This window comes from Pithys albifrons, chromosome Z (genome assembly GCF_047495875.1).
Source record: "Pithys albifrons albifrons isolate INPA30051 chromosome Z, PitAlb_v1, whole genome shotgun sequence".
In the NCBI taxonomy this organism is placed as follows: Eukaryota; Metazoa; Chordata; class Aves; order Passeriformes; family Thamnophilidae; genus Pithys; species Pithys albifrons.
The window spans coordinates 204,328-223,306 of NC_092497.1; the positions used below are offsets into that span (position 1 = coordinate 204,328).

The window sequence follows — 18,979 nt, forward strand, 5'->3', positions numbered from 1 at the left end:
CACACCGGCCCGCCCCGCCCTCTCACCGCACCGCCCTCACACCGCACCGCCCTCTCACCGGCCCGCCCCGCCCTCTCACCGCCCCGCCCTCACACCGTCCTGCCCCGCCCTCTCACCGCCCCGCCCTCACACCGCACCGCCCTCACACCGGCCGGCCCTCACACCGCACCGCCCTCTCACCGCCCCGCCCTCACACCGCACCGCCCTCTCCCCGGCCGGCCCTCTCACCGGCTCCGCCCTCTCACCGGCCCGCCCCGCCCTCTCACCGGCCCTCTCACCGGCTCCGCCCTCTCACCGGCCCGCCCCGCCCTCTCACCGCACCGCCCTCACACCGGCCGGCCCTCACACCGCCCTCTCCCCGGCCGGCCCTCTCACCGCCCCGCCCTCTCACCGGCCGGCCCTCACACCGCCCTCTCCCCGGCCGGCCCTCACACCGGCCGGCCCTCACACCGGCCCGCCCCGCCCTCTCACCGGCCCGCCCCGCCCTCACACCGGCCCCTGCCCGCCCCGGCCCCGCCCCCGCGCTCAGCCAATCAGGTGGCGCCCCGCTGGCCGGGCCCAGCGTGCCGCAGGGCCAAGATGGCGGCGCGGCTGTCCCTGCTGTTCCCGCTGCTGGTTCCGCTCCCGCTCCTGCTCCTGCTCCTGCTCGCCCTCCCCCGCCCCGCGCTCGCCACCGCGCAGGAGGCGCAGGGAGCGGCGGCTGCGCCGCATCGCCGCTTTGAGTACAAGTACAGCTTCAAGGGGCCGCACCTGGTGCAGGCGGACGGGACGGTGCCGTTCTGGGTGCACACGGGCAGTAAGTGACGGGAGGGCGGCGGGGCCGGGCCGGGCCGGGGCGGGGGGCGAGCACCGAGCACCGAGCACGGACCGTGTCCCCGGGCCCCGCGGAGGAGACGCCGCGCTGGCGGGAAGGGCCGCCCCGTGCCCTCGAGCCGCCCGGCCGCGGGGAGGGCGCTCCGGGCAGTGCTGATGTGTCACTGCGGCCGCGCCCGGGGCCCCACAGGCCGCCCCGCCGGGGCTCGGCCACAGAGACTGTTGAATTTCATCATATAAAAGCTCGAAATGAAAACTCTGCCTTCGCAAACACGGCCTGGTTGAACAGCGTTTATACAGATTGTGTGTCCTCTGCAGTGCGGGTTAAGGGTCCCACTGCACTCCGAGAGGCTTCAAGTCCTTCCTAAATGACCCCCTCTTGCAGACGGTATTGGCATTTACAGAACATAAGGTTCTAATTTTGTGTAATTTCTCTGCAGTAACTTCTGCCGTGTTTTTGGTTTTTTGGTGCATATGCTACAAGTGACGTGAAGGACACTGTCAATAGATGAGCTTTCCCCCCCTGCCTTTCAAAGCAAATAATCACAAAAGCAGATCTTATTTAATGCAAGTGAATGAATATCATTCTAAATGTATGCCTATTGTTCTTTAAAACTGTTAGAACATCTCGTTTTATAAAGCAGAGCAGAAATCTGTGATTTGTGAATAGCAGAAATCTGGGATTTGTGAATAGCAGAAATCTGGGATTTGTGAATAGCAGAAATCTGGGATTTGTGAGTAGCAGAAATCTGGGATTTGTGAGTAGCAGAAATCTGGGATTTGTGAGTAGCAGAAATCTGGGATTTGTCAATAGCAGAAATCTGGGATTTGTCAATAGCAGAAATCTGGGATTTGTCAATAGCAGAAATCTGTGATTTGCAGAACACAGCAGAAAGCTAAACCTATTTTGCTTGGGGTTTTTTGACATGTATCCTGACAGCAAGACCAGTGTTCTGTTCAAGCTGTACATTGTGATCCCAAGTGGAAGGTGATTTAGTCTCTGTAAAGCAGTAGTAAAAAGGTTGTTGAAAGTAAAGGTATGGGTTATTTCCCTTTTTGGGTTGCCCCCACCCCAAGTGGCTGAGGACTCAACTAAAAAGTTATTTTGAAAACTATTCTCTAGTTGAGGAGACCAGAAAATTTTCTCCGTTTGTAAGATTTGTTAATTGTCTAGTTAAGCACTTGCAGGATCTTCTCCTTTGTACATAAAGTGTTGGTTCCTTTCCTTTCTAGATGCCATACCAAGTGCAGATCAGATTCGTATAACGACATCTTTGAAAAGCCAAAAAGGGTCAGTGTGGACAAAAACCAAGTCAGTGTTTGAATACTGGGAAGTTGAAGTGACCTTTCGAGTTACGGGAAGAGGCCGCGTTGGAGCTGATGGATTGGTATTGTCAACTTGATCTAACTGAGAGAAACAGACATGTTTTAAAAGTGAGCCTTGGCTTAGGACTCTTCTTGCTTTCCTAACAGGCAATCTGGTTTACAGAAGAGCAAGGCTTGGAAGGTCCTGTTTTTGGGGCAGCTGATAAGTGGAATGGTGTTGGAATTTTCTTTGATTCCTTTGACAACGATGGAAAGGTGAGTTGGAAATAAAGTCTTCTAGAAAAGATTATAAACTAATTTTTTGCCTGTTTCATACGTGTAACATTGTGAAAAAATAGGATGTTATTCTTCTTCTCTTCCCCCCATTCACTTCAAAGGGATAAAATAAAATAGTCAAGTTTTCCATACACAAATTTTACTAGACATTTTCACACTTGTTTTTTTTGAGCTTGAAAGTTGAAGCATAACACATGATGAATCTCCACTGAACATTGGCTGCTGTGTTGGGTCTGGAGGGAGAATACCAGGTCCATGTGTATGACCTGAAATTTGGGACATCTATGCACAATTTGAAATACTGATCTATCTGGGGATGTGTGCTTTGGAAGAGAAATACTTTACCAAAATATGACACTGTGGAAACACCAATTTCTATGTCTGTCTTCTGGGATGCTCTTTTTCTGGAACAAATCTGCCTGGAGTAGCTCAGCAGCAAAAATTCTGTAGCAGATGGGAGTGACAGTTGCTGTTTTCCACTTCCAGTTTTCCAGTCCAAAATGATCCTGGAAACCTTTAACAATACGTAGTAGGCCTGCATTGCTTTTCCTGCTTTCCTTGCATGACTTTGGCATGATTTTAGATATATCTTAGTAGGTGTTTGTGCACTTCTTTTCCCTGCAAATGGCTTTTGATATACAGCAAACTTCATCCTGTATAAAACATTGAAAGAATGTACATGACGTTTATCTTTCTGATCTTCAAAGACATAGAATCAGAGTATTGTTACCAAGAATTTTTAGATCCCTTTTTCCTTTGCCTTTTTCCCCCTGACTTCTGGCATAAATGTGGACAGTGGCATAGTTTAGTTGGCTGAGGATGCATTCTGCCAAAAATTTCACATGGCACTGTTTGCCAGAGCTCTGATAGCACTGGGACTCTGACCATGACAAGTTTAGTCAGTGTGGCATAAAACCCTCTAGAAAGTGATGATGTGTCACTTCTAATCAAAACAGTGGTCTTGGTCATGCCTGTATTGGTGTGATGTGTCTTAAGTACTGAAGCTTGTAAGACTTTTTCGTGACAATCTCTTACTTTCATCAGTCCCAGTATGGAGAAATTCTCCTGCAATTTTTCTGCCATTATCATTTAGCTTGTTTTCATTCTCTAGCCATTCAGGTAACTGGGGGTGTGTTCAGCAGCCTTTGTTTAGTCTCTGTCAGAAAGTTCCTGAGGTTTTTCTGATGACTGTGACAAGGCCAGTGGGATGTCACCATAGTGTCTGTTGGGCTCCATAACACTGGGAACAACACCTGAAGTTGAATGTGCTAAGTCTTCTATTCCTTTCAAGGACTGTATCTTTGCTCCGTGGGAATTTCTCCTGTCTGTGCCTTCTGAGTTTCTGTATTTGTCCTGTTATGGCCATTGGTAGTATACCCAGGAACTTAACTTGTATTTTTTTGCCACCTCTAACTACACAGAGAATGTGTCAGTCTCTTGCAAAGCATTCAGCTTGCTGATATAATTTTGAAGTTCCAAAAGAATAAAAGGTGTAAAACGCCTTTGGGTGCTTTATCACAGAAAAGCTGTCAATGATGTGCTTATGTTTCACTTCAAATCAAACTATTCCATGTGTTTGCCATTTCTTTTTTTAGAAAAACAACCCTGGAGTGATTGTTGTAGGCAACAATGGAAAGCTTCAGTATGACCATCAGAAGTAAGTTTATTTTCAGTGTTATTGATGAATGCTTGCTTTTGAATGATGAAATTTTGAATTATAGGCTTTGAGAAACATTATAAAGGCTTTTTTTGTAGGAAACCTGGTTGTTTCCTTTATGTTTGAGGCTTTCTAGTTGTTAAAACACTGCTTTGGCAATAACAGCACAGAAGTTGGCAACTGACAGATATTTAAATGGCATATGTTCTTTGGGATGAGTGAACTCAGATGAATACAGGTACAGACTTTTTCCTCTTCATTGCTTGTAGGTATCTTCTGCACACAGCTAATAACTGACAGAAGGGACTAAATTGCCTGTTACTAAAAACAATTGGATTAATTTTGATTTCTGAGTGTTAATTGTGAACAGCACAATTGAGACCTTTCGGCTGAGAAGAAAAGTGTCCAGCTTGGCTGGTACAGTCTGGCCCACAGCTTATTTCCATCTCTGTTCACACATGCAGGAGTATATCTTAGAAGCAAACAGATTTCCCCATTCCTGCATTCCATCGGTGTTGTGTCCCATGTCCAGCAGCTGGTACTGCAGATTCCAGACTCCAGAAAAGCTCAGTGCAGTTACGGGACAGGCTTTGAGAAACTCGCGTACTGAGAAACTACCATGACATTGCTGAGTGATAGGCTGGTACTTTTGGCTGGTAAATCACAACATGTAGTTGTTTTCTTGCCCAGTGACGGTTCCACACAAGCCCTGGCATCCTGTCTGAGGGACTTCCGTAACAAGCCCTATCCTGTCCGAGTGAAGATAGTGTACTACCAAAAAACACTGACTGTGAGTACTCTGAAACAACCCAACTACTCCTGTTCCTCAGCTTATAAGCCTGAGATTGTTGCAACAGTGCAAAAAACCAAAGACCCCATATGTAAATGGCAGTGCTTTTGGAAATGTTGAGCTCAGTAGCAGAGGTTGGAAGGAGGTGTGTTTAAGCGGTAGTTGGGTTCTTGTGGCTACATTAGTGGATCTCAAGTGCATCCTGAGCTGCCTTGGCAGGTATTGCTGATTTCTCTGGTGTTACTTAGGAGTCAGTCATGCAAACACACACGTGTGTGCTCAGACCTTTCTCTTGCTGTTGACTTGCCTGTAGAGGTGTCCCAATGCCAGTATCTGTTGAAGCTTCAAGAGGTTGAGCAGCTCCTTAACTTGGTATTCCTCAAGCTGATCTGGGCTGCAGAGTGTGTTGTGGCTGATTGTAAGAGGTTCTTGAGATGCGACTAAAAAAATTAAACTCTTTGACAGTAGATTTAAATTTGCTGCTTGAGGCTTCTCACCTCCAAGAAATAATAGGGCTCTGAAGATTAGAGAAGATAGACAACTACTAGTATAAGGGAGTCTTTAAAACTTTTTAAATACTATTCATATGTCTTTGAATTCCTTCTGGGTAAGGAGAGAAAAGTACTAATGTGGTGCTGAGTTGTGACAGCTACAAAGAGTGTGTTTGTTGACTTCTGATTTCTGGAAAGGTGCTGTTGATATATTTGTAGGTGTTAGCCATAAACCACATAGCTGTCACTTTGGAGTAAAAGTTTCTCCAAAAGTAAACATGAATGCACCTAAAGAGGGTGGAGCGTGTACGGTGTGGTAATGGTAAAAGCCATCTGCCATTCTTGAATGAAAACTAAATTTCAGATTCCAGGGCTGCTCTGTTTTGGCATGTGCCTGGTCCCTGATGCCTCACCTGGGAACTCCTCTGTCCCAGATGTTGCTGTTAACCTTAGCAGCTCTCCCCTTCTCCATGGATGCATTTGCAGAATCTGTCTAAGCTTCGAATCAGCCTAAGAACTGCAAGGGATGACTCATGTAGATCAGACCAAAAGTCTGTGTTGCCCAGAACCTTATCAGGATGTATCCTTGTGATAGACTAGCCTTTAGCATTGCTGACTCAGGGATTTCTTGTAGCAGAGTTGACAGCCTCGACAGCCTGTGCCCTCCATCCCAGCACTCCAGGTGTGGGACTCATTCCACCAAATCTCCCTACTCCCAGTGATATTGTAGCTTTGGGAATGACCAGTGCTTCCAGTTTGTCCTGTTTGTTTCTTACACTGCCTGGGTTGGTGTACAAGCATTTCAGATGCACTCCCAACCCCTCGGTGCCCTCCCTAAGTGCCATCCCTTCCCTTCACCTCTCCTCATGGTGTCCCTTTCCCCCATGTGTTTCTTTCCGCACAGTAATTTGTCTTGCTGCTTTTTATGTCTGAAATTAATCCATTTGTATATGTCTGGGTTCTCTGTGCTGTGTCCTGTTAGGTGATGAATAGAGAATGTTGAAATTTGGTCACACTGAACTTTGAGTCCTTTTTAACTTTTTTTCCTTTTTAACACAGAAAGCTTATGCGTTATCTTTGTAAAAGGTGTCTTTCAGAACAGAAGCAGCTTTTGGTTGCTGGTGTCATCTGCTGAATTACCCAATGAGTTGTATTTGTGACCATTACTGTAAACTGATAAAGCAATTAAAACAAATAGATTTATGTGGTAAAAATCATAAGTGTTTATCCTTTTAGGTATTGGTTAACAATGGCTTTACTCCGGATAAAGATGACTATGAATTGTGTGCAAAAGTGGAAGATATGGTGTTGCCATCTCAAGGGTATTTTGGAATATCTGCAGCCACAGGGGGACTTGCAGGTAGTAAATGTTAAAAATTGTGACAAATGGTGGGGGGACTTGCAAGGCTTGCAAGAGGGGTGGGGTTTTCCTGCTGCTGGTATTGATCCATTGTACCAATTTTTGACCATGATGATGTAATTAATCCTCTCCCATTCCCAAATTACTGATATGCTTAGGGCTTTTCCTGGCTACAGCAGAAGAATTTTCAATGTGTCCTGACAAAGCCACTGTACAGTCTCATTCCTCACTGAACAAGCTCTTGGAAGGACTTTGGGAGGGTGCTGTTTCTTGAAGATTCTTTGCAAGTGGAAGGTGATGTGGGAAGTACTGGGATTTGTAATGTGGTTCTGTTTTGTTTGTTGAATACAGATGATCATGATGTCCTGTCATTTCTGACCTTCCAATTGACTGAGCCTGGGAAAGAACTAGTAAGTATTTTTATGCATAATTAGTAAAATATATTTTGTGTATGTTTTATGTGCAGCACCAGGTCATGGCATTTCCTCTGAAGTCACACTTTGCATCCCTGTTTTGGGATTTTGGCATGTAGCTGTGCTGTCACTTGTTTTAGAGAAATGAACCTAGTACTCTATGTTTCAGTAGTATTGTAATTAATGTTTTGAAGACCAGAATTCTGGAAACATCAATGAAGCAACAAAAATCCTGATGTTAAATCAAAACATGAAGTACTAAAAAGTACACTTTGTTTGGAAAGAAGGCAAAGATCTGTTCTTGCTTTCCACTTGTCCTACCTCCAGAATGGTTCTGTACTGCTGAGCAGCATCTATGCTTGTAAAGCCTGATTGCACTGTAATTGCACAAAGTAAGTGTGTATTGGAAAAAAGCTGTGGATCTCCATGGGAGTGGGTGGTTTCTCACTTCAACTTAACGTATTAATGGGCTCCAGTAAATGTGTTATGTGCTCTCATCTGAAATATGAAGAGCCTTGCTGGAGAGAAAGTTCTGTGGGAGTCATGGAGAACATGAAAAAAATCTCACACACATCCCCTTCCCCCAATAATGTTTTAAAGCCAACACCAGATGCGGAAATCCCTCAGAAAGATAAAGAGAAGTATCAGGAAGAGTTTGAACACTTTCAGCAAGAACTGGATAAAAAGAAGGAAGAATTTCAAAAGGAACATCCTGATGTACAAGGACAGCCAGGCAAGTTATTTGAGCCACTTTTCAGTTGTCAAAGAAAATGTTCATTTTCCAGGATGTTCAGAACTGGGACCTGACACTGTGACTGATCTTACTGAGCTCCCACTGGCAGTAATAATGTTATTTAAGAATCTTTGCTCATTTCTTTGTAAAGTGTTTCCTGAAGTAGAAATTTCTTTTGGTCATGCCTGGATTGAAAACAAAACAAATGACTGGAAACATGGTGAGAATTATGAGCATCTGCATGGAACAACAAAAGGGAGAGAAGGTCATGCATTCCTCTGTCAAATGGTCATTAAGGAAATATGACCTTTGGTTATTTGAAAGGGCATTTTTTGATCTTTCTGCACATTCATAGAAAACTTTTTTCCATCTGTTAGAGATGGGTCAGTGGGTACATTGGAACATGTGCTTACATGGAAAAGCTTTTTAATGCGTGCCTAATGCTGGGCAAACAAGGATCTGATTATATGAAAATATAGTGGAAGCCATTTCTTACTTCTGTGCACTGTAATAGCTGTATATGAATGCATGCATACCAGGAATGTACTTTAGCCATCTAAACCTGAAACTTCAGGTTGTCATCTTTTATTGCACAGTGATAAGTTATGACTATTCTAAAGGTCCTGCACCATTTTATCTTGGTAATTAAAATGTGGATTTGAAACAGCGTCCAGCCTTCCATTGACTCTTTGCCACAGAGTCTTTTGGACTTTGTGATGTTGAAACTGCAGAGGAACTAATTCACAATGTGCAGCCACTTCTCTGCTTCAGAATACTTTTTAAAGCTTACTTTTCCTAAAAAGTAGCTGTTACTTAAAACTTGCAAGTGTGTTTTGAAGAGTAGTTGGTAAAACAGTGCCAGCTTATGCAAAGCTATCTGCCTTCTGAGAACAGGACAGTGACCCTTTGATGCCGAATGTTACCCAGGGTATGGAAGTGGCACCTCCAGGATGGAATCCGGGTTGACTGTGGGGTTGTCTCTGTACAGTTGTTCAGATCCCATTTGGGTAACCTCTGCCATGTCAGTGGTGAAGAATAGACACCAAATATTATATCAAATGATGGGGGATGTTTATATCCTTTAGGATACATTAAGGAAGCAAGGAGAATGATCCAGTGCAGCTTATGGGGAATGCATGTATGTAAGAACTACCTGTGCTTTCTCCTTCTCAGCGGATGATGTTTTTGAAACTGTAAGCGATCGTGAACTGAGGCAAATCTTTGAGGGGCAGAATCGAATTCACCTTGAAATCAAACAGCTGAACAGGCAATTGGACATGATTCTGGATGAGCAGAGGAGATACGTGGCTGCAGTCACAGATGAGATTGCTAAAAGAGGAGCTGGTTTTCCAGGCCAACAAGGACAGGTAAATAAAAAACGTGGTGGTTCTTAGCCCACCTTAATTTCACCAGTGTGATTGATTTGCTTTTTCCAAGATATGTTGATCTTTTTCCTCCTCCTGCTCCCACACCAGGTTTCCCAGCAAGAGATTGAGACAGTTGTCAAAAATCAGGAAGAGGTCCTTAGACAAGTAAATGAAATAAGGTAATGCCTTCTAAACATTGAGGCTCTGTTTTGAATTTTGTATGACTTTTCCACCTTTTGAATCCTGTTAATTATTTCAGTGGGAGAATATTGACGAACTTGGAGTTTCTGTTTCAGTTCCTTAGCCATGACTCTTGGCATGCATTTAATTTCTGTATTACAGTAAGTTTGTATCCCTAAGATGACTAAGCCCCTGATTTGCCTTTTCTTGTCATGACATTCCACATCAACAGTTAAGTCCAGTCCCTTTAAAAACAATAAAGAAAAACTGTATCTTGAAAGTGCTATACTGCTAGAATGGATTTGAGAAAAAGCCTGTGTTTGATGGGCATGTCTGTGTACTTCTTTTAAGATGTTTTACTGTTGCTGTCTTAATCAGGAATGGCTTTAAGCTGGCTTAGCCCTTCATTTATAGTAGCTAAAACAGTCCTTACCTTGTGTTTTAAAAACAAAACAAAAAAAAGGAGAAAAACAATTCCTGCAGTTGTGGCTTTTTTCTTGTATTCGTTCAAGGGCAGCAGCCCTGGTTTATCTAAGTAGGTCAGTTTCTTGTAGAATGAAGATTAGAGTACTTCCATTTTTGCACTTGTTCTTCCACTAAAGCTTTTATGTTAATATTCTTGACAAATCTTTATACCTTGCCAGCAAATTAGATTTTCTTGTTAACATTGGCAGTCTGCCCTTCTGGTGACTACTTATCAGATAAGAGTTTGCGTAACATCATCTTAATATTTTTCTTAGATTAAAGAAATGCTTTATTTATGGATAGAAATGAACAGCCCGATGTTGCGTTGCTTGTTGTCCTGGAGGAAAAGGACTTACAGGCCAAGTAATTTTCTTGTCAAGATTTGTGGATTTCTTAATCATCTGATTACAGAGGAGTCTTGCGTGTTCATAGAACAGAAACTCTCAGCATGGTATTGTTAATGCAAACTAAATATAAATTACCTTTAGGGCAGTTGTTTTGCTCTTGGCGAGCCGTGGGTCGGCCTGGGGGAGGTGGGTGTGCTGGTTGCCATTAATTGCACAGACAGCACTGTGAGGAGGGAGAGGAACGAGGTGAGTGTTCCACTTGGAGCACTGAAAATAGTGGGGCAAGCTGAGCAATGGGAGGGAGGTGGAGAGACAGAATTACCAGCAGCTTCTTTAAGCAGTGGTCCTGATCGTGGTTGTGGGAGTTATTTAAGAAAAAAATCTTTCAGTGAGAAATTTAGTTGTAAAATAGGTTATTATAATGCTACATCAAAGTGAGGTAAATATTAATCAGTTTACTTGCTGTTTTCACAATGATGAAGACCTATTTTAAAATCAGTAATACAACTTGGTATCACAAATGTGATGATTATATGTTGTTGCCAGTTTCCCCAATGAATACTGTTCCAGCCAGTTGGGGAGCATTTTATATTTCCTGATGTGAAAGAGTTGAAGGACACATTGGACAGGGCTTGGAGCAACCTGGTCTAGTGGAAGGTGTCCCTGCCCAAGGCAGGAGGTGGAATGAGATGATCTTTAGAGTTTCCCCACCAATACAAATCACTCTAAGGTGCTATGAAGAATTGCTGCCCGCTGTACAAAGAGTTAGGAGTGCACTGGGAAGGCATTCAAGGGAGCTCTCATCTGAACAAAATGTAAGTTTTAAGTAAATTAAAAAGAAATCCAAAGATGTACATTTTGATTGTCAATTCTGTTAATAATGAAGAGATTAACATTCACATGATAAATATTTTAGCTGTAGAGTAATCCTCTTTGCAACTCAAAAGAAACAGCACAGTAGGGGAAATTTATATAAATATATTGATTGGAGATTAAGGGGTTTTTTTTCTCTCCTTGACTGTGTACCTCAAACAAAATTAGTTATGGAACCTCAACTTTTTATGGATTTAATTTCATTTGTTGTAGAAACAAAATGAATTCACATGAAGACAATATTATGTATTATGACAATGCATATGAGAAATGAGTTTCTCGTATAAATGATAATCAGGAAACAAGGATGTATCTAAATCTTTTCTTATCCCTAAAGCCTCTTCGTTATTTTTATTTCTTACTTGTCTGCTTTTATTTATTTATTTTTCAAACAGCTTTTGGTTTCCTTCAAAGATTGCATTAAACTCTGCTTATCCTAAAGCCTCAGCAAAAGTCTTAGCTAAAACTCTTGGTTTAGACTTCATCAGTCAGGCAGGCAAAGCAGATGTGTAGCAGTAGAACATTTGCCAGGTCTTGTTCTCGGCGTGGCTCTGGGTGATGATGCCCTGGGCAAATGGAAACTGTCCATGGAATTAACTAAAATCATAGTGTGATTAAGGGATTATTTCTTGATAGGTGTTCTTGCAAGCCAGAGAAAGTGTTTTCTGCCTTTTGGGGCAAATATGTGTTGCAAACTAATTGTAATGAACTGAAAGGTGCACAGAATAACTGCTGTTTGTAGGAAATTGTTCTGTGTTGAAAGATGTTTTGTTGTTTGTCTTGTGTCAGAAATTCTGTGGCTGATACTCTGAGATCCGTCAGTGCAGCTCAACATCCTGGCTCTGCAGGAGTCTATGAAACAACTCAGCACTTCAATGACATCAAAGAACACCTTCATGTGGTGAAGAGGGACATTGAGCATTTAGCACAACGAAATATGGTAATTTATGTGCTGGTAGTGTAAAGCAGGACTGTAATACTTCTTTATTTGGCTGTTAGTGAAAAGCTAGGATGAGCCAGCATGCAATTTACGGAGCAATTAATCCTTCATTAAGCTGCTTCGCTAAAACTGCACTGCCTTGACCTAACTGCATGATCTGTGTCTTGATGAGACGTTTTGCACAAAGAGCATGATTTTTAGTCTAATTTCCTGTGGAAACAAGGTCAAGCAATTAGGTTTTCTGGCTGCTTTTTTTTTTTGTGTTTGTCCCCCTACTTAACAGCTCTATACAGAGGAGATTCTGTATTGCTTCTGCACAGAAGGGAGAGCTTTAATCAGGGGAAACTTGGACAGGCTCTGCTTAAGGTTTCTAAGCGTGAAAGAGGACTGTGTTCACATCCAGGAGCACCTTAGTCAAGCCTAGGTAGCAATTAAGCTGAATTAGCTTATGATCCCATAGAAGGTTCTTGATTAATTTAACAAGTTTATGTATTTTTTCTCTTATTCTTTCCCCTATAGCCCTCAATTTAACATAAATCAGTTTTATCTGAGAAACATAAAGGTTAAAAGGGAAAGTTAGATGAGAAGTAAGGTTTTGATTTTTCAGAGTAGTGTAATTCCTGTTTTCTACTTGTGTTCTGATCTTTAGATCACGTTGCAAAGACCTTGTTTTGTTTCTTACTCTTTTCTCAAATATTTTTTTCAGCCATCTAGTGACAAAACAAAGTGTCCAGAGTTGCCACCATTTCCATCATGCTTATCTACAATGCATTTCATCATATTTGTGGCAGTGCAAACAGTGTTATTCATTGGTTATATCATGTATAGGTAAGTATAAAGACAGTTAAAGGGCACAGGGCAAACAATTTTAGAACTTCTTCCTGACAATACCATTGCAAAGGCAGGATTAGGTTAATCTCGTTAAAACAAGCAATCATTTGGATCAGAAAAGACCTTGGGAAGTCTCTAGTTCAGCCTGCTCAGAGCAGGCTCCACACTGAATTCAGACAAAGTCTCAGTGTTTAAACTGGTCAGGTCTTAAAAAAGTCTAAGAATGCAAAATTTACCACTGTTACAGACCCCACTGGAAATGTTTCATTGGCACAATGAAGTTTGTTCTATTCTACCTCCACTCACCCCCTGGATACCAAGGGGGAACTTGACCTGTTTCAATTTGTCTGTTGTGTCTCTTTCTTACAATGTGCATCCCTTTTGAGAAGCTGTACCTGTCTCAGCAACATTCTGTGGGCAGTAGAAAGCTCCAGTTAGACCTGTTGGAGCCTGAATGAGCTCAGTTCCCTCCCTCTCCTCTCCTCTCCTCTCCTCTCCTGAGGCCTGTGCTGCAGCACTGGCCACCGTGCCTGGGGTCCTCTGCTGGGCTTACTGACATTTATTGATAACAAAATCAGATTTGGGGGTTTTTTTTCATTTTTTTGTGTGTGATGTGTTCTTTCACACTCCCTTAACCATCTTAAAAATGCTTTGGTGAACTTTTTTTACAATACCTGTCCCTTCATCCCTTTCCCACATACAATAATGATAGTGTACGGACTTCTGTGTTTGGGGGTTTTTTCTTTTAAGCTAAACTAATTATGATGGTTTTTCTGTTCTCTTCCTTCTCCTTGTGAAGTCATACTGTTCAAATTAAATTTGCATTGATGGAAAGGATAAAGTACTTACTTGGTAGCCTTCCCTCCTGCTTCTCACACACTGATCCGAGTGAGGAGTAGGGATCAAAACAGCTGTGTTGCCCTGCAAAGAGAAAATGCTGCTTGCTACCTCTGTGGAAGGACCAGTAGTAGTAAATAAGACCAATGCTCCTGATGGCACCAGTTTTTTATATATCTGACTCTACAAAGTGGAGAGGGTGCATTTCTTACGTGTGTGATGTTGTGCCATGAGCTGCAGCAATTGCTTCCCAGACAGACAAGGAGCTGGTCCTCTCCAGTGCTTTTGGATGCCCTTGTAATTCCAGCAGCTGTGTGGTTGATCCTCAGTGTCTGTATCTACTAAGAAAATAAATATATTCTGTGCCAGAGAAAAAAGGAAATCCTATTTCAAGTAAATTCTTTCCCTGTTTAATTACATGTGTTTCCTTATCTAAGATGATCTTTAGACCAATCAGATACCGAGAAGCTTTAAAAATGCTAAAAGGATTTAAAAAATCACTTTGTATGTTTTTTAACAGTTTTTGGCTTCTGTCCAGAATGTGGGGGGGGGAGGTTTTCCCTTCTGTGCCTGATGCAAAATTGGAACTATAGTGATGCCACCCTTATCTTTTTAAACAGAAAAACTTATGTCCTGTTTTTGTGGTATGACATATTTGATTTCCTTAAGTCTCTGTTGATAAAGAATGGAGTCTTCTACTGCTCAAATAGATGCAAATTTAAACCAGTTAACTGGTTTTGTGCTGTAAGTACTTGAAGAATTCTTTTCTGCATTTTTTTCAGGAGCCAACAAGAAGCAGCAGCCAAAAAGTTCTTTTGATGACCTGTTCCTTTTGTGTGTACATGACAGCAGTCTGTATGCACAGCAAACTCTACACTGTGTAAACGAGGGAAATTTAGTGTTCGATATACGTCAATATTGTAAATTATTGAATTCTGTTAAACAAAATGAGTTCTTATTTAAACTGTTGATACTGAAGCTACAGACAGACTGTGGAGCAGTGCAGCAAGTGCCAGGTGGGGGAAGAGTCTGTGTTTTCAGCCCCCTTTCCCGTAAATACTGAAAGGCAAATGCCTGCTCCCTCTGCCTTGGTCGAGATTCCAGAAAAGGGCAAGGTTTGGTGATTGTTCATAGTGTAATTTGCAGATGGATGATTTGTTCAGAAAATTTGCTACCAAGTGTCCTGACATACCAGTTACAATTAAAAAAAAAAAAAGGGAAAAAGAAGGCAGAAAAAAGTAAACCCCAAACAACTGTTCTTCTGTATTTTTTGGGGGGAGGGGAGGAAAAAATTATTATAAGCATTTTTTGGACTTAACAGTGTAAGAATAATTTAGTTTATTCTAGCTCTTTATAAAATGCAGATTTAAACACTTTTTAATATGTGAGCACAAAGACAGGCCTTTGAGACTCTGACTGTTGATATAAAAACCAAATTACACAGAACAAGCAAAGAAAAGCTTATCTTCTTATTTTGGGTTTGGGTTTTAGGCAGAGAGAGAAGTTAAAGTAGTTTCTTCAAGTTTATTGTGAGACTGATTCCTTTTTTCGTAGTTTCAAGTCTGTCTGTAATTTTGTTTGGAGATTTGTGGAACTTTTCCAGCAAAGATTATTGCTTTATACCTCTTCACATCTGATTTTATTAAGGATATGTTTAGTGTATGAATATGTCTTTACTTTTATAAAGCTGTCTGATGTCTGTCATGTATCAAATACAGATGCTTTCATTTAAATCTTGACATGGCAAGTATTCCAAAGTACAGGTGTTAAACCCACTTCTTCACAAACTGTTCTTCAGACATATTTGTTACTCTGGGAGCTGTTGTAGAACCAGCATTTTGTATCAATTCCTGCTTTAATGTCAAAAGCATAAGACTGAACATGTGGTTTTGATACTGATTACCAAATGAACAGTTGCTTCAGGAAAGAAAAAAGCAGAGAGCCCAACTTAGGAATGTGAAATTAATTAATTTTGCCTTGTTTACATATCTGTGGTAACTTTGTCCTTGAGTTGTTTGTGTGTAGAGTTAGAATAGGTATTTTTGTGTTTCTTTAAAATTCTATAAACTACACAGATGCACCAGGATATTTCATTTTCAACTATTTGTTTGTCTGAATCTGCAAAAACATTATCTGTACTCTAACAAACTGCTACTGCATTTCCACAGTCCACTCCTTGGAGTGCAACACGTGCTGCCAAGTTCACTGTAATGAAGAATCCTTCAGTATTGTGCCTGTCAGTTTGGAGAAGTGATATATCTATGCAATACATTTTGTTACATAAAAAACAGTGTTCAGAAAGTGACTATCTGTTCTATGCCAAGGAAAAGCTACTACCTACACACCAGTTAACACATCCACAGTATGTAGTGTACTGTAAGTGGTATGGCTGTATAGATTCAGTTCTAAATTGGAGAAGATGTTGCTGTACTAATTGGAGAAGCCACTGCCTCAGGCTAGCCCTGTGGGATAGGTGGGGTAAGTCAATGAAAAAAACCTTCAGATAAGCCAGAATAACACATTGGATTCTATCTGCTTAGTTCTTTCAACACCAGCAAATATGAACAGGTGCCTTGAGTCTAAGCTATTACAACCCTGACTCTTCTAACTAACTTAATATATTTTCTTAAATTTTTCTGAAAATGAACGGTGGTGTTCCTTTCAATTGCAGGCCTTCTTCCATCAGTGCAACATCTAAACAGAGCTCTTCCTCTCACAGCAGGCCTTGCAAGGCCCCTGTGCAGAAAGGCTTGCAAGTATATTTTGATAAATTGCATATATTTGGCATAATGAGGAGCAGCTCTGATGTATCAGTTGGAAGAAGCCTGAATTTTTGTTACTGTGAATTTACCCAACCATAACTTTGTTTCAAAAGCTGGAGCAGCCCATGCTTCTGTTTCTTTTGTTAGAAGGAAGAGAAGACTGGGAATGTTCAAGGGGAAAACTTGAAGCCTGCAATTTTATCTTCGTAGAAGGCTCAGCTTGTGTGCTTATGCTGCTACTGGACTGGACATATCCCCACATGCAACCAGGACACTTCTGCATTGGGGAGCAGGTGGTCTGAAGGGGAACAGCAGAAAACTGGTCACTTTGCTTCATTTCACAGTTGCCTCTCCTTGGAACTTCCATAATTGCCTCAGCACTCACTGGATCAAAAGGAGGCTCCCAGTTGTCCAGCTCCGATTTCATCCTGCTTGTTCTTGAAGTGATAACAACAAATCTGGACTTTAAGAATATTTGTCAGTTGAGTTGGCACCAGAAGTTTCTTTCAACACTGGTAGTGTGGTTTTTTTCTTATCAAGTAAGATTTCACAGCTAGGAGGAGAAGACACCTTGGCCTCCAGTTTGACAATATAGGGGAGAACAAGTCTAATAATTGTATTTAAATTGTGGATAAGTGGCAAATATTTGGCAGTGACAAGAGAATCTGATTGTACTGGTCAGGATATATTAAATCCGTGGTCACATCTGAGTCTTTCCAAAGTAAAAGTCACAATATGGTTTCTAAATCACCTGTTTTACAGTTTGTAATTTACCTGCTGTGGTTTGTAACTTGTTTGTTTGAAGAAAATTTGACATTTCTCAATGGAACAATTACTGTAACACAAAAATTGTCTACTGGTTGGGGGTTTTTTATTTTACATTCAAACAGCTGACATTTTCATCTATTTGTTTCTAACTAATGTAAATTGACACTTGGAGTTCAGAGATAACCTTATTTGAATAAAGATGCATATTTTTAGTAAGCCTTTTTTCTTTTAGTTTGGTGCATGTCCATGACATCCAAACAAGTGTCTTTGAAACATTCTTCACCCTCTATTCAGAGTCTGAACACTGAGAGATGTGGGTTCAGTCCTGGCTGATACTGGGGAGTTAATGGCATTCTGAGGCTTGAATTCCCTCTTTGTCATTTTAGTTAAGTGGAGGAGTTCTGAATTGAATCTATTCAAGCTGAGAAAGCCCTGAAATACTTATTTCTCTTTTTTGCACAGGTGATCTAATGTTCCAGCTGTTAGAAAAGGCAACATGCTCCTGCAGAGGGAGGAAGTGGGTGGCGAGTCTTGGTCCTTTAAAGAACACCTGTGTACTTGTTGTGTTGTGTGCTTGAGGTGTCTGCTGGGAGTGTGTGTTGGCAGCACAGAACCTGGAAAAGGCTGGGAGTTTGGGTGCTCACCTGCCTATGGCACTTCTGTACTGGCCTGCCTTGAGGCTTGGACCTTTAACTCTTGGTACTTTGCCTGCTTCAAGACGGATTTTTGGGTTTAGAGATACCTGTTTTCTCTGGATATGGAACACAGGCTTTTCTATATTGCCCCAGTTTCATCAGGTAAGAAGGGAACTGAGCCTTCAATTTTGATTTCACTTAAGCAAGAGGGAAAAGGTACAGATTTAAAGCAAAGGAAGTGGCAAAATGAGTACTCAGTTAGCAGCTGTCTGTGTGTTTTCATTAAGCATGTGGTCCCTGTAATCTACAAAAAGCAGTGAGTTGTATTTAACTTCTCAATATAAGCAGCAGATAGAGCACGTGCCCAGGGTGGAGTTACTGGGGAGGTACTGACTGTCTTGTGTCCTCCAGAGTTTTGTTGCTTGTCTTCTGTGCTTCTCAGCAGCTTCAGTGCCAGCACAGGCTCATTAACTTGTAAAGAACTTCTTGTAGTCTTCCATTTTGAAGTTAGCACTGGAAAGCCTTGTCCTGTTTGGAAGGGCATGACCTGCAGGGCCAGACGGCTCAGCAGTCCCTCCACAAGCCAGTTTTCAGCTTTGTTGCCTTCTCAGGCAATCAGCAGTTCCAGGCAGAAGATGTTGGCAGTGATTCTATAGGGATCAAGGTCTAAAGCAAAAACTGAAGGCCAAAGTTAGAGAATTTCTTTTCAGTGAAGACCAACAGCCCCAAGTTTTAGCAGGTAACACTTCCCATACACTTGGAGAAGACCATGAGACCCAACACCGGCAAAGGCAGCGGGCCATGTCGGATTTACCAAGTGCACAGCACAGACACACTGATGGTCCCTGGCCCAGTTAGGAGTGTTTGAAGGAAAGACAAACCAACCACTGCAAGTGGACTCGAGGCATTTGGCACTAAGTAATGATGTTGTGGGACAATATTCAAATGTTCAGTCACAGCACAGAGCAAATGCTAACAATGTCTTATCTTGAACTCCTCTTGTAGCAGGCTGACTTTTGTAATCAAGGTCAGAGTTGATCAGATGTCAAAAGCTGATTCTGCCTAAAAATTCTTGTAACTTATGCATAGTTCTGAAAGTGCACAGTTATTATAAA

General features: G+C 42.0%; 1 protein-coding gene and 1 long non-coding RNA gene across 2 annotated transcripts; one reads left to right on the forward strand and one right to left on the reverse strand.

Moving 5' to 3' along the window:
- The first annotated feature begins 559 nt into the window (after positions 1-559).
- LMAN1 (lectin, mannose binding 1) lies at positions 560-17,445 on the forward strand. Its single transcript, XM_071579897.1, has 13 exons — positions 560-796; positions 2,047-2,201; positions 2,287-2,394; positions 4,011-4,072; positions 4,763-4,862; positions 6,590-6,713; positions 7,065-7,123; positions 7,727-7,859; positions 9,033-9,226; positions 9,335-9,405; positions 11,881-12,031; positions 12,738-12,859; positions 14,482-17,445. Exons 1-13 carry the CDS (start codon positions 580-582, stop codon positions 14,516-14,518), a joined length of 1,533 nt encoding a protein of 510 aa, XP_071435998.1. The 5' UTR covers positions 560-579; the 3' UTR covers positions 14,519-17,445.
- LOC139684234 (uncharacterized) lies at positions 2,567-14,032 on the reverse strand. Its single transcript, XR_011699889.1, has 3 exons — positions 13,912-14,032; positions 13,712-13,783; positions 2,567-3,068 (listed from the first exon to the last, which is right to left on the reverse strand). It is a non-coding gene; the product is annotated as an uncharacterized lncRNA (long non-coding RNA).
- Positions 17,446-18,979: the final 1,534 nt, after the last annotated feature.